At 41.2% G+C, this 16414-nt stretch overlaps 1 protein-coding gene across 1 annotated transcript in view; it reads right to left on the bottom strand.

Moving 5' to 3' along the window:
* LOC122814921 (leukotriene A-4 hydrolase-like) overlaps nt 1-16414 on the bottom strand; it is a 403509-nt gene that overhangs the window by 113403 nt on the left and 273692 nt on the right. Inside the window, exon 14 of the mRNA XM_044087185.1 lies at nt 3138-3208. Coding sequence (XP_043943120.1) covers nt 3138-3208 — 71 coding nt within the window. The remainder of the gene's footprint in view (nt 1-3137; nt 3209-16414) is intronic.

The following is a 16414-nucleotide window of genomic DNA, read 5'->3' as shown; positions in this document are numbered from 1 at the left end:
CATAAGTAGAGTTACTTGAAAAAGCTAGCTGTTGTACTTTGAACATAGTCTGGGGCCTTAAGTCTTGTAGTTTCACTTACGGTTGTGGGAGAATTCTGAACTACTGCCAGATCTAAGCCTAAAATGTCTGGCTACTCTGGTGCCTTAGACTGCAGTGGGATTGCAATACTGGCAGTATTTTACTTGCAGGATTTGTGCTTCTGTGCTTCTATGGATGTTTTACATTCTGTTTTGCTGCAAGAGTCTTGTATTCTGCTTATCATTTGCCTGCTTAAAGTTGCATTAAGTACCTTTCTGTTTGTTGTATTTCTGTTTTCCCCTTCTGTCCCAGCCTCCAGATACATTATGTATTGCTCTCTCTGCTGCTCCCTATGGATTGTACACCAATTATAGTTGTCCCTATCCCCAATGTAACAACTAAAGTTTTTTCAAATTCTAACCTACCTGGGGTCACTGACCTGTTGATCAGAGTCACAGAACTAAGAGATCTGTAACTTGTAACAGCGTCTGAAGTCACACATCTCCACTAATGGCTTTATTTGAATGGATCCCTCTCTAGCCAGTCTGCTATAACCAATACAGAGCTTCGCCCACTCAAGGACATTTATTCAAGACTCTAAAAAAGCATGGAGAGATGTGAACTGTGGGAAACCAGATTTCCATCAAAAAGGGAAGGAAAAAATTGAATTTTTGTTTTTGCTTTGGCTAACAGCTTGCAGAACTGATATACTGTAGAGTACATGCTTTAGTGTCCAATTTCTCAACTTCTTACAGTAGCTCGAATTTTTCTTCAACCCTCCCATCCTTTGCCTTTTGTGGTTAGTCATCGTCTCTGGCTTCCTCCCCTTAAGGTAATACGAGTTCCAAAGACCATTCCTCTCATCTTTCATTGCTACTGTCAGTTGTGTAAGTTATTTAAGTACTTTTCTCACCCACTGTTTTCTACAGATCCACAATACAGAGTAACCACCCAGCAAACCAGTATTGCTCGAGTTAACCCCCCCCCCCTACTACAAATTGTCTCTAGCCCATTTTCCCCAAAGCTCCTGTCTGCTTGGTGTCCTCACCACACTCGGTCCTAAATTAATCCTGCTCCATCCTTGGTGGACAAAGAGATTTTACTGTTTTGCATGTCAGTTAACTGTACTAGAGTATTACTGCTTTATTTGCTGATTTTGCACTTTAACTCATTTTAAAGTTTCCTAATATTGTACTGTTTGCTGATTGCTGACATGTGCACTTTTGAGAAGCCTTCCAGGTAGTGTTAGTGTAACTTGCTACTTTGCATTTGTTGTTGGCATCTAAGTGTCAATCACTCCTCTCTTACAATCCACCTTTCAAAACTAGGCATTAGTGCCGATGCCAACCCTTGGTTCCAAAGTTATCTGACTAACCATTTCTCAGGGAACTATAAATCCTGTACCCCTCTCTCTCCTCCCTACTATTCAAAGCTGTATCGCAGGAATATATTCATGACCCCCCCTGTCCTCTGCATGCAATAAACATCTAATTGATCTTCCTTACCTTCCTCCACTATACTCAAATGACATGGTCCTCTACCGCTGCAACCACTCCCTAACCACCTTACATCAAGATCTACAATCTGACTTCATTCGCCTCAGTGAGTGGATTACTACCAAAAACCTCATACTAAATACACTGAAAACTAAATCTATGCTTTCAGGTACTAAACAAAAACTCAGCAGATCCAAGAAAACTAAATCTTAGATCATAACAACCATACATTAGAGCAAGTCTTCTCTTTCAAGTATCTTGGACTCTAGTTAGGTCCCTCACTCAACTTCCACACCCATCTTGATAATACACATAAAGAAATTAACCCCCTACTTTTCTGGGAACAAAAATATCATTTTCTCTCACAATCCACAAGATCTATAACAGGGGAAGGAATTTTACTCCCTCAACTTAATTTAGCAGCCTCTATTAAAAACTACACAACTATTCAAACATTAGAAAATATATAGATTGCACATGCCCCAGAAAAAGAGCACTACTGTATAACACTACCAAAAAAAAAAAAAAAGCTAACGTTAGAGCAGACCTGGTCCTAGGATCACAACTGTTCAAACTCCTACATGAACATACACTCCCTCCTTCAACCTCAAAATAAACAAGGCACACCCCCCACATACCAGCTACGAAACTTGAAACACTCAGGTCGTAAAACACAAATCCTACACTCCAAGCTACACATCTCTGACCAAGAATTCTCAATTCTTGGATCCAAACTGTGGGAGTCGTTCCCATTTGAAATTAAAGACTTACCTTCTTACTCGTTCTGTTCCCTACTAAAATCAAATTTAATTAAAGCAGAATGTACCTGCTACTCCTCAGGTCACATCACTTAAATGTTCTTTAACTTCCCAACTCAAACTCAACCATTACGATCCTTTGCTCCTTTTCACATCTCTTTATTTTTTCTACTCCAATTTCTCAAATGTTTTGAAACTTTTTTTTACATATTGTAAATTAATACACTGGCTTTACTATACATATAAAGCAGTGCTCTACCACTGTACTGTTTTACTGTCATTTACTCGTTACTGTCTTGCATGTCTGGTCAGTTTCTGACCCAAGGATAAGACTGAAATTGGTCAGAATTGGTCAGTGATCTAACCTCTGCAAACAAATTCAAATAAACAAATAAATAAATAATAAATACATTCAATGTAAAAATTTATCTTCGCAAAAATGCAAACAATCACTACTTGAGTTTGTAAAGTGCAGTTATTAAATACAAATATATAATACACACATCAATGTATATGTGTGTCTACACATACACACTGAAAAGCTGTAAAAAACCAACATACATCTGAGCATGCTTTCCACGTGAACAGTATGATCTCATAATTTTGCCATCCTTCAACAGACAGATATATCTGCATATTCATTCATACCATCTCGCAAGTGTCAAACTTGATAGCCTTGCTTTCTTTAATTATTCATGCAAGCAATACTACAAAACACTGTGTAAAAGTGCAAAACATAACTCAGTCTTTGGCAAATACTTGTTTTCTAAGGAACGCTCTATTAAATGCAGAGTTAAACTTGTGTAATTAGCCACAGCTTGGACACAGATCCTCACTGCCTTGGACAATAAAGGTTATACTTACTTTGTCTGTACTGGAGGCATGCCAGGTGTGTGCATCCAAGCATTCCAGTCAACAGCGTTCAAAATATCAACCTATAACAACAGAGGAACAAGTGAATCAAATCTGTACCAGTTCACCTCATAAATAAATCTTGCTATCTGCATGTTTGGTAATTTAGGCATATGTGAAGCTTACTTAACTAAAATGGGCACTATGTTTGAAATGCCTCCATACTCTGCTACAGCAACACATACAAATTTGAGACGATCTTTCTCCACTTGAGTGAAACTTGTATGAAACAGGCATCGCAGACATTAAAATTACAAACAAAAATTGTAATGCAGTCTGCCTACAGCTACAGTTAATATCAACAGATACACAGCAGTTTATTTTCATTAATTAAAATCATCGGACGCTGTTTTGAATACCCCATCTTGGAATCTGAGAAAGAATCCATTTCATAAAATCATTCATGGCAGAATCGTGGTACTAAACTGAAAAACTGCACATCAGACAACAGTACACAAACACTGAAAAGTTACGCAAAATAGAATGCCATGGCAAAACAAAATGGAGTATGCCAACAGTTACCATAAGCAAAGAATGTAACTACCCTCTTTTTGGAGGGTCCTATTTTTTCACTGGACCACATACCTAAGCAACTAACAGCACTGATAAGATACCAGACAAGCAGATCATTAAACCACACGCTTACAAAAGGGTAATGACTGAAAGAACTGATTCAGTCAAAAATTACCAAATCAGCACACCTACATTTCTGGAACTCTTGAACCATCTACCTTTGGACAGCACAGGTGTCATGTGGGTACTTCCTACAGTGAAAGCCATTTGCTGTAATTGTTCCAGAGGTTTCCAAAAAACGAAAAGTAGCATGTGGAGGGTGGAGAAAATGATGATCGGTTGTGAGGCTGACAACCACTTAGCTGAAGAAGACACATGTATTTTCCTATTTCCCTGCACTGGTATGACCTCAGTGGAGCTAATGTTTATTATGGGATTACAAGGGGCAAAACCCTCTGCATACAGTCTATGGGGGCTTGGCCCAATATCATCATGGGCTGCCATTTTTTTTAGCTTTTTATTCACATTTTTGCAGATGTGTGTTTTCAACAAAAAACAGTTGTCAATTTATTAACCAAAATACATGGAAAATACCTTATAAAGAAGTCTTTCTCAGAAATCTATCAATAGAACTACAACATACCTCTGTAGAAACATTAAGGAGGATCCAGTACTAAGTACAAATACACACATCAGGGAAAGAATTAGCTAGTTCGCAAAGCCTGCCATTGCCAAACATTACCTTTAGTTTCATCCTTAGAATAGCCCTGCTTATATATGAAGACATAAATCTTTGCTCATTACCTGTTGTAATATATTTGGAGACTTAAGTGTTTGCTCTCTCTGCCCCACCCAAACATCATCTTACAGAAAATAGAGGAGGGGAGATGAACATTTAAGGTGAATCTACTTGACTGATGTGGAGAGACAGAGACCAAAAAATAACTTACTTAGACTGCAGATGTGCAAAGGAAAATAAGGTAACGTCTCCATATGATATGCTCAATGGTTTGTAGAGGTCTGCTAATCAACTATGCATTTATCACTAGCTACAGCTTCTATACATGTCCTCCTCTTTTTCTTAGCAGTTTATGCACAAGTATAAGCCTCTGAGGTTTTGGCTAGATCCAGGTCAGAGATAAAGCCCTGACTATGGCACAGGTGACCCAGGTTCGAATAGCAGTTTGGGTGCCTGCTGGAGCTGGATGTGGAGGGGGAGAGGAAAGCAGCTGTTGCTGACTCAAGCATCCTTGGGGAAGGGAGGTAGCTTGACTCTCCACAAAGGGTAACACCTAGTGGAAGAACTACATTATCCGGTAGATATCGAGTTAGTCAAGACTGCACAAACAAGATGCTTAGCACCAGTAAACCAAGGGAAATCCAGAATGCGGAGGTATGTTTCAGAAGACTGCAACAATGTAAGACTTGGCATAGACACCCAGGGGTAGAGGGTGCTCCAAATGGGGAGAGGTTAGACTGTACCTCTGGACCAGCAAGCTTGCCTCCGGGTGGGATTATCGGATATCCCAGTTAGTAACAAATGGACTGCAGGGTTCTCACACATTCCAGGAGTATCCAGCTTCCAGGTCACAAGAATAAATGGGGTGACTGGATGTAAGTAATGCAACCATCAGGCTAGGACCAGGGGAAGATCCAAAAATTCTCGGAGAGGTTAATGAGCTATTTCCTGCAGTCGGTGGTACATGATTCGATTCCTACCACTTCAGTTTGCCTACTGAGTGGCTCTAACAAGTTACATAACTAGACAGGGCTCCCAAGCTGCCGCTGAAAAGGGACACTTGTGCCCAAGGAGGCTTAGCTGCTCAACAAATCAATTAAAAAATATTTTCCTTCCAATAACACCTTTAAGACATTCTTAACAGACTCCAACTCTCTCACTCAGTGTTCTCTACAGCTCTTATTTAAACCCATTATATTTTTCTTGCTAATCTATATATACCTAATTGCAGTTACAGTCCTACTGTATAAAACCACCATCTTTCAGAAACCATTCACTAAAAATTCTCTCCTTTTTAAAACTTCTAGCATTTACATATGAACATCAGTATGCATCTTTTTTTTGCTTTTACAGTCTTTAAATCTATTTACTTAATGTTTCCTGTTGTGCAAATATTCCTTTAACCGTGTTTATTACCAAGACTTAATTTACCTGCATGGTTAAAAATATACCAGTCTTTTTGCAAATTATTTTTGTCTTCAAAATTTTTAATATCACTTCGGCAAAAGTATATACAATTGTCTAATGTTATGCATTAATCATTTCCCCTTTTATTGTTGCTGTTATACACCAACAGTTTTACATCTCTTATCAGATTTGTTACTAGTTCCAGTCAACCAGTCCAGATTTTCAGTCTGAACTCCTACATACATCATTTATTCCACCCCACAAATCCACAATTTTATGTAAATTTAAGTATTTTGCTAATTCTTTCATTGCATCTTTTATTTTCTACCCCTGACAGGTACATTACATACGGACATACTTTATCTACAGATGTAATTTATCTTTCAATTAGCATAATGGTTAAGTTCTCTGCATCCCATGTACAAGGTATAAGGTTGGATTGTGACCTCTAGCCAATGTTTTATGTGGAATGCCTGCACAGAGTTTGCATGTTCTTCCTACATCTCCAAGAGGTCCCTATTACATCCCACAAACATACTGGGTACATCCACCCCTCAAACTTGCCCCAAAAAATATATGCACTCAAGGGCAGCAGCACGGACTCTACATGTTGCCTAACAGGGGAGCATTCTATAGCCCAACTGCTTTATGCATCAACTGTGCTGTGCAGTATCCTCTAGACAGCTTGTGTTAACTTGGAATAGCTCTGTTGAGTGACCTCTGGACATAAAACCAACCAACCTGCACACATGACCCAAGAATTGCCACACTCAGTATAGGTTCACAGACAGGGCACAGCTTGGTAAGTGGATGACATGATAGCAAGGAGGAGGATGGACATCCTCTGTATCCAGAAGATGGAACAGCCATTTGGCTTGGGATCTAGAGTCTGCTATTCAGAGGGAGGACAGACTAGAAATGGTGTGGGAATTGTGGTGAAGGAAACACATCAGAAGACAGTGAAGGAAGTCATCAGAACTAGTGAAAGACTCATGGCAATCAGACTCCAGTATAAGGGATAGGGCAGTATTCATAATCTTAGCCTATGCCTCATAGCAGAGCTGTGATAGCAAGAAAAAGAGTACATTCAGGCAACAGTTGCAAGACCTAAGAGATAAAGCAGGACAACGTGAGATGGCATTGATGAAGGGAACCTTAATGCTCACAATGAGACAGAACAGGATACGAGGCCTGTCTGGGTCCACATTGGTGAGGCAACAAAAACAAGGGGTTGTCATTCTAGACTTTTGCCTGGCAAACGGCTTGATGGTGATCAACTCAGGGTTCAGTAAGAGAGATAGTCACAAGATCAGATGCAAGAGTGGCCAGCATGTAACTTGGGGGAACTTCGTCCTGGTAAGGATAGGGCATTGGGACAGAATCAGTGATTGCCAAGTCATTGCCACTGTGAAACAGCCAGCCCACAGCATAAACCGCTGATGACCACAATTAGCTGAAAGAAGTGGTCAGAGAAGGCTCTAAGGTCAAAAGAGACTACACTGAAGACCTGGAAGTTGATGAAAGTGAAAGCATAGGAAGCAAAGGGAGAAATCAGGCTTTAGAACTTCAGGAAGAAGTGGAGTTGAGGATTGACAATGCCTCAATGCAACATGTGTAAGGACTATAAAAGAGACATCTGGCCAAGCAGGGTATGGAAATAAGGTACACAGGGAAAGCTAGTGATGGAACATAGAACTTCAGGAAGTTATCATCAAAACAGAAGTGCAGGAAAAAATGAAAGACAGAAAAGTCAGGTCAGGTTAAGAAGAAATACTGGTTGGTTAACAAACAGGCTAAGAGAGAGCCACAACAGCAAAGAACAAGGCATCAGAAGCATTTCATCATATTCCCCAAAAGGACTTAACAGATGGCACAAAGAAACTATCAGTTTGCAAGGCAAAGATTGAAAACTACAGAGAGCCATCAGGCACCCTTCTTAAGGGATGCCAGCAACAATCTGCTCACCAATCCACAGGATATAAAAGGTAGATGGAAGGAGGACTTCCAGCAGCTGCTGACTAGAAAAACAAAATAAAAAAGCACAGAGGCTGTACTATCCCAAACACAGCCTACAATGAAAGAGAAAGACCCATCCTAGAATAAGTGAGAGCTGCACTTGAGGGAAAAAAGTCAGCAGGTACAGACGAGGTCATGGCTGACATGATCTCTTGCTGACTCATGAGTTAATAGAAATGGCTCCACAGAGTAGTCACAGCAATATGAAGAGAACTGTATATTCTAGATGACTGGAGAATAAGCATTCTTGTGTCAGTGTACAAGAACAAAGGGGACATTCACAACTGTGGGCAATATAGCAGTATCAAAATCCTGTCACATTAAATGAAAATACTAGAGAGGGGTGGACTGATCAATGAATAGTCAGTAGTAGAAAGTAGGATGAGAGATGAGCAGTTCAGGATAAAGCACAGCTGACCCAATGTCTTTAGTAAGATAGACACATGAAAAGAGGCTTTGAAATGAGGAATGCATCCAAATGGGCATTCACAGACTCGGAGAAAGCATATGACAAGGTCACAAGAAAGCTGATTTGGGCAGTCCTGTGATATTTCAGTCCCAAAAAACTGGTAGAATTAGTGCAGGCTATGTACAAGGACACAGTAAATTAAGTATGAGCAACAGTGTTGGGACTCAAAGGGGTTCCCAGTGGGAATAGAGGTGCTTCAGGGTTCATCTCTGAGCCCACTGCTGTTCATACTGGTAATGGACTACATTAGCAAATAGGTTGGAGGGAACAGATCAACAAAGCTGCTGTATGCAGATGATGTGGCATTAGAAACAGACTCTGAACAAGTACTTGAGCAAATGACAAGGGAAAGACATGCAAAACTGAAGGCATATCGGATGAAACAGAGTATAGGCAAGACAGTTGTCATGGCAGCAAATGGAGAAAATCAGAAGAAGCCGAAAACACAGATATAAAGGAAACAGTGGAGCAGGTTAACAGCTTTAAGGATTTGAGAGGGGTGGTTGAGGAGAGGGGAAGTATGATCAAAGATGTAAAAGCAAGACTCAGAGGGGCTGCAGCCAAAATGGCAGTGTGTGTCAAGTGCTGTGTGTAACAGAAGAATGCCAAAGAAGCTAAAAAGTAAAATGCACAAAACAGTATTGTGATCAGTACTACTGCAGGTACAGAAATACGTACAGTTAAGGCAGAGCAATTAAGAAGTGAAGTGCCAGAGATGGGTAGTAGGGACTATGGGACAAACAAAGAAAATGGACATCACAGTAAAAGCTAAAGTAACCTCAACTGCAGAGGTTAAAGACAACAGAGTACAGTCATTCAGGCGCATGTGCAGGAAAGCAGAAGACAATCTGGTGAAGACAATTTGGGACAGCACTAAGAAGGTAAGAGGGCATGAGGGTGCCCAGCAAAGAGACAACCTGTGTGAGAGAAGACCTGTGACATCAGGTATTACTGCTGACAGAGTGGTATTCAATACAGACAAATGGTGAAACTTGACGTGGCATCTCAACCCCATGCAGAGAATGGGAAAAAGAGTTTAATGCTGATTATGCTAATATATCTTCCATACAATTTACAGTCTAATCTCTTTAACATAATACCAGTTATAAAGAACGGTCTTTCCACTGCCCTTAAGCACGATCACTTATGGCTAACAATCTGCCACCCTCAGCCTTACTGGCTGCACCCATGTTCAGCCCTGATGCTGCTCTTCTCATTTAGGATCGATACATTTGTGGTTAACAGCTCAGCTTAATGAAACAGCTTTTTTTTTTTAATTCTTAAGTTTGCTTTTTTATGTTAATGGCTGGGATTCATAAAGGATTAGCAAAGTGCAAGTGGCCATGTCCAACGTGTGGGCAATTCAACAACAGACTACATGACTGTGTAATGCTAAAAATAGTGTAATACGCAGCTCATGCAAATAAGTACACTACTCCACGTAAATAAGGAACCTCATGCTAATTAGGTACATAGAATATGCAAATGAAGGAGTTCAAAATGGCAGACTGATGCAGAGACACACATAAGGTGGCACTTTGCAGCCATAGTTACCCTTTTCTGCACACCAAGATGTGGTGTACATGAACAGCCCTGCTAGACGTACATGATTAGAAGTGCAGCAGCATATATTAAACACCACAGCCATATGTACCAGTGGAGAGCATACAGCCACTGCCTGACTTACCACCACCTGAGAGGACAAGAGATAGCATACTGTTTCTGAATGGACATGGATACTGTAATGAACCAAGCAGAACTGTTGCCCACAAGAAGAAATGAGAGGAATTCAGGGTCTGCCCATTCCTGTGGGAATAAATGTATATGCAGCATTAACAAATATCAGCCACAAGGATTTTCTAGTGATCTATTCAGGACATGTTAAGGATATCACAGGCATCAGCCTCACAATTATTAAACCAGTTCCTTGATGCCATGCTGTTAACATGTGGAGGAAAATACCTGGTTTCTTAGGACACCAGAGGAGAGACTCAAGACCAATTCAAGCCTTCTATGACATAACCCATTTCCCCCGAGGTCCTAGACGACACAGTGCACCTATGCTGCTGTCATGGCCCCACCTAGTCCAGATGACCAGACATATATATAAAATAGGAAGGGCTTTACACTCCCTGTGCTGGGTGATCTACAACGTTCATGGCATTTTTTTAAAGTGTGTCTGTGCACCACCTAAGCAGTGCATACAATTCACATATATGACACCCATGCAACTTATACTTGTGTGCATATATACCTGTCCATCTGCCATGTATGTACATACACATGTAATGTGAACTGTATGCACTGCCTGGGTGGTGAGCATACACATGTAATGTGAACTGTATGCACTGCCTGGGTGGTGAGCATACACATGTAATGTGAACTGTATGCACTGCCTCGGTGGTGAGCATACACATGTAATGTGAACTGTATGCATGGCCTGGGTGGTGACGTGTGTAAGCTGGGAGTAGTCCACACATTATGGGGTGAATATCTTTCCAAAGATGTTGCCTTTTGTCAATGAATGAGAAAGCTGGAACAGCTGATTGAAAATCAGCTTGTCGAACCATACCATCGTTCTTGTGCTGTGATTGCTGTAAAGTGGGGATCAGGGGATTTGCCTTTTCCCCACTGTACTGTGATCTAGGAGTTTATATATATATATATATATATATATATATATATATATCTAAGTTGCAGTGGGTTGTGGAGATACAGACTCCCAAATTGGAGATACAGGATGGCTTGCTGCATGCAAAAACACCAGTTTAATGTTTTTTTGATCCCTTGTAGATCAATATTTGGTATATATATATTCTGGAGCATTTCTCCCCGGGCCTCCGCTGAAAACAGGATCTATGGAACCTAGTCGGACTTTCCCGGTCAACAAATGTAAAATAAAATAAATAAATAAAATATTTTTCTGCTTTAGCCACTTGAGGTCGATGAATTACATTTTGAAGTTTATGCATGTCAGTGAATACAGTTATGCTTCCATAACATGGTATGTGTCTGTTTCCTATAATACAGCCTACTCTGAAACCCAATGCATAATGAAGCAGGCATACAGATTAATGAAGAGATGCTTGGACACCACTGGAAAGGTACTGCAACATAGTCTGGGCGCATGCAGTAACAGAGTTGTTGTTCATGCCATGTTCTTAAACATGGTATTGAATAAACAAATGCAGTAGCAGGAGAGCATCTTGTCAGAATGTACAATACTAATCAAAGCAGCAAAGTCAGTGTGGACAATCAGAAGAAGAAGATGCGGCAGCAGAGCCAAGAAAGAGATGAACACAATACACTGCAGCACTGGTAAAAAAGGTGGAGCCTGGTCCACATCTACGGTCCATGACAAAGAATAAAATGATGCATACAGTATTACACTCTAGCTACACAGGGTAGTGCACAGACTGGCCACACTGTGCTTTAGACATTACCACACCCACAGAAACTAAGGGATGGGTAGGGTACAGTCAGCATCACTTGCACACATGGAGAGAAACAGTGACAGACAACTTCAAGGCTATAATATGAAGCAGGGTCATGGAAGGTGAATGCAGTAGCCATGTTTTCTGGGATGCTGTGGGGAGACATGGGCAGTCTTTGCCACTGGCAGAGTTGGACTGTCTCAGCATTACAGTTGTTGGTGGCTACTATGCTGTGTTGTGGTGTTTGGGCTGGATCTGCTCCATGGCAGGAAAGTAGTAGAACTATGGAACTACACAGCTGCACCATAAGCAAGAATCCCTCATGTGGGCTACTGCTCGTGATGTAGACAATATTCACAACCAGGGCTGAAATGCTCTGTGCTCGCAGGTAACACTGATATTGCCTCACCAATGGTCTGTGTAGGCAGATGTGGGGATGCCTTATTTCCAATAACATCACATCTGGACCCACTCTCGTGGACTGCACAGCCTGTGTAGGCAAACTGAATGGCAGATGCAATATGCATCCATGAACATACATACGGAGGCAACATTAGCAACCAATGACCTCAGAAAAAATGTTTGCCTCCTGTCCATATACTCCTGGTCACTATAACTGCTGCATTTCCTCACATGTGTAATGTGAACACAAAGCTGCACACAGCAGCCATCTGAGCATGGATCACTTTTGTGCACATCCACTGACTGATTCCAAGTATTATGCACACATTAAGGGCAGTGATGGGGTCATTCTGGAGTCTATATTGCTTCTCTCCTGTATTCTGGGTATGCTCATCTAAGAGATGATATACATTCCAGATACTCTGTGGGCCAGAGATACAGGCGGTGCCCCTTTAAGACTCTCAAGTAGAATATGTCTAATTCTAAAATCTGGTGGCCATTATGCATATGATCTCTTGAGTCACACCATGACACTAAACAGGTTACAGTATAAGAAAGCCAAATAAACATGAATCACTATGCAGTCTAGTAAGTGCAGCTTGGCCTCAAGAGCAGGCAGGAAATAAGCACTGATGCCATGGGTATGAGCATAAACCATCTATATCCAAGAATGGGTTTCATAATGAAAACCCTGCTGAGCAGGCTACTGGCCTACCTCCCCAGACCCCTTTGTCATCACTTTCCCTGGGTTTCAGTGCCTTCCAGTGCTCACCCACCCACAGTAAATGTACTTCACATAAACTCTAACATTCATATACACATTAAGTTCCAAGGGAGGCTGGTAATATTGTCCAACATTACAGCCTTCTGTCCTGGCCCAAGATATAAACCGCATCTATCCCATATTACCTAAATGAGGAAAAAACAGTTGTGTAAAATGTTACCATAACAGTATATGTCCTTCTCTTCACTGTTGCAATATTCTATACCTTGGGGATCTCCTGCCAAGAATAGCCTAATGTTCAGCCAGTACACCAAAGCCTTTCGATCATGTCTGTGGCATACGTTTCATGTATGCTTCCTGCTCAGGATGTAGGGCATAAAAGTGACACATGGATGCAGTTACCCAGGACTGAAAAGCCCCAGTACAGACCATTCTCCATAGGACAAAAGAAGATTATACATATCCAAATGGAGAAAGTGCAGATGGACAAAGGGGGGGAACCCTCAGCCGGGAGGGTAACCAAATCAAAAGCTAAAGGAAAAAGAGAGACAGAGGGAGGAACCGAATACTGCAACAGTAATGAGACTGACATCTACTGTTGTGGTAAAATGTTACACAACTGTATTATGCCCTTCTACATCACTGTCCCAGTATTCTTCACCTTAGGGAGAGTAGAAAAGCTCAAGAAAAGGGAGGTGGAAGTCTGGGAAAAGCCTTCAACAAACCCACGCAGGATGACTCTAGCAAAACCTGCTCTGGTCCTAGAAACCATATCAAATTTATAATGCACTGAGCACCAAGTGGCAGCTTCAGGGATGGAACTGGTATCCACACCCTTGCAGAAGGCACCAGAAGAGGCAACAGCCCTAATGGAATGAGTTATCATTGAAGTAGACGGACACTTGCTATGAAAAGAATAACAAAAGGAAATGGCCTTAGAAATCCAGGAGTATTGGGATGAAAGGAAACAAAAAGCTAGGCAAGACTTATGAATGGTCTTAGTTTTATTCAAATCATACCTGAGCTGTCTGTGCAAATCCAAGAAAAAAGGAAGGGAGTTGTACTGCCTGATTTAAGGACAAATCATTAACAACAATAGGTATAAAGGGAGGATTAGTACAAAGAGACACCCTGTCTCTGTGAAAAGCAAAAAAAAAAAAAAAAAAAAAAAAAAGAAATGGCCATAAGGACCTGAAGCTCAGAAACCATCCAAACAGAAGTAACAGCAAGCAATAAGACAATCTTTTGGGTACAGTGTTGCAGAGAAGCTGAACTTACAAGCTCAAGAAGAGCCTAAGTCAATTTTCCAAAAGAATATTAATGTCCAAGGAGAAGTAATAAGCTTCCTTGGAGGCCTAAGATGCAGGGCGCCCTTAAGAAACTGACATCAAACGAAACGCCAAAGGAGGATTCAGGGGCAGACAGGCAGAAACAGCTGACACTTGAGAAGAACCCCACTTAAAGTATTCCATCATTCTGGCTACTGTGTCCCCAAAAGACAGCTCCTCCAAAGGAGACTCAAGGCTAATGGATTCCTCTTCACCAGAGCCATAAGTCAAAGGAAAGGGCATCTGAGAAGAATAAGACTAAGACCCCTCATCAGATTTGGAATCCTCATCTGAGGAATCAGGCTCCTTAGGTCTTTTAGAAGGAGTTGAAGTCCAAAGTGGAATAGGCACAGAAACTCCAGGGGGTGGCTTCAGGCCTATTAAGACATTAAACAGGTCCTGAGTAAACTCCTGCTATTCCCTTAGATGGTCTTTAGGACGTACAGAAGAATGTCTAGCTTTCTGTTTTTTCTTGGTAGGGATGTCAGCCCTAACATCAGAGGTTCCAATATTTGACGACATTCAGTAAGAGTACCTGGAATCTCTTCCCTGACCAGAATCTGTGGAATCTCTCTAGGGCCCTCTGAGACAACCAACTATAGTTCTCCCTTGATGTTTGAAACAGATGTCTGCAAAGCCTCACAGAACATGCAAAAGGAAAGATCTATGCCGGCCTTCAATGGGGTCATAGCAGAGTAATCTGAAGTCAACACCAGATGCCCTACAGAGCTATCACAAGCTTCTAGAGAGACATCCAGTGAAGGCTGGACAGCCAAAGAATCTGGCCAAGATTTCTTAGCCTTCTTGCTTAACTGTAGTACGTCAGAGTTAACAGATTCCCCCCATGCTATCCTGGGCCAAATGTTTAAGCCGCTGGTTCTCAAGATGGATGGTTAGGGAAAACAACTGTCTTCTATGAGTCTTAGGCACAAATGCCTTACAAATACTACAGGAAGTATGGTCGTAAGAAGCACCCAAACAAAAGAAGCACTGATCGTGACAATCCTTATGGGGAATTTGCCCTCCCACACTGACACTTCCATTTCTTGGATGACATGAACTCTAGGTAACCAAATGAAAACAAGACCAACAGTAGGAAAAAAAAAAAAACTAAACGTGGCACTTATCTGATGGCTAGGTATCATCACAGCAAACATTCAGACTGACCATCGATAATGGTGTTCAGACTGGTGGCAAAGAAGTTCTGAGTAACTGCCCCTGTATCTCACCTTTACTCCCAATGTCTTGAGCAGGGAGCATACATGTGACGTATGGCACATACAAGATCTAAAGACTTTTGTATACTGAACAAATGTTGGGCTATCATTGGCAGGAGATCCCTAAGGTGAAGAATACTGCAACAGTGGTATACAAGGACATCTATCTGTTACTGTTCCACTCTTATGAAAAAACAAATAATTATAAACACAAATGGCAATGTACAGCAGGACAGTTTGGTCAATAAGAGATCGATGACAGCAACTCGTCAACATTCAGCAAGAAAAATCCTCCTATGGATCTCCTATGCAGAGAAATAAAACTTGCACTTAGAAAATAATCACTTTGAACAACATATATTACAAGACATAAAAAAAGTCTGACTACAGTTAAGCTTTCCCCTTATTGCTTAATAAAAAGAATTACTGAGCAATCGCTACACATGCACTGGTTGAATTTCTAGACTATCACAGGCACAGATGAAAGAGCAGGAACAAACTCAAAGGTCTGCACCCTACAAGCTCCAAGGAAGCTCTTCATCTGTCTGATTTTTTGCTGTTCATTCAAATAGCTAGGTTACATCTCTTCTAATAGAGACCACAGATGCAACTCCTGCTCCAGCTATTTCCTTTCTGACTGCACTTTTAGATCTGATTAGCTTCCTGGGCTCAGAATAGTAAAAGATCTTGTAACCATAGGGCAGAAAAAATAACCAGGCTCCAACCCCCATCCCACCACGTTTCTGATGTCTGCTAACCCTAACTTGCCCCAACCCTAACTCTGCACATTTCCTTAAGAAAAACATTTTCCCTGCAATAACACTCATCAAGACAATCATACACAGAACAAAGACACAAGCACTACACTGAAACTATCCTTCAAGCAACCCCTTACTCGAACCCTAAAAAGTAATCACTCACACAAGTACACTCAGACTCACAAACACACCCTCAAAGTATCCCCTTAAATATCCTTAACT

This window comes from Protopterus annectens, chromosome 11.part0 (assembly GCF_019279795.1).
Source record: "Protopterus annectens isolate FY-2018-M chromosome 11.part0, PAN1.0, whole genome shotgun sequence".
Classification (NCBI taxonomy): domain Eukaryota; kingdom Metazoa; phylum Chordata; order Ceratodontiformes; family Protopteridae; genus Protopterus; species Protopterus annectens.
Note: the sequence above shows the minus strand (reverse complement) of the source record. Positions and strands in the feature narration are given on the sequence as shown.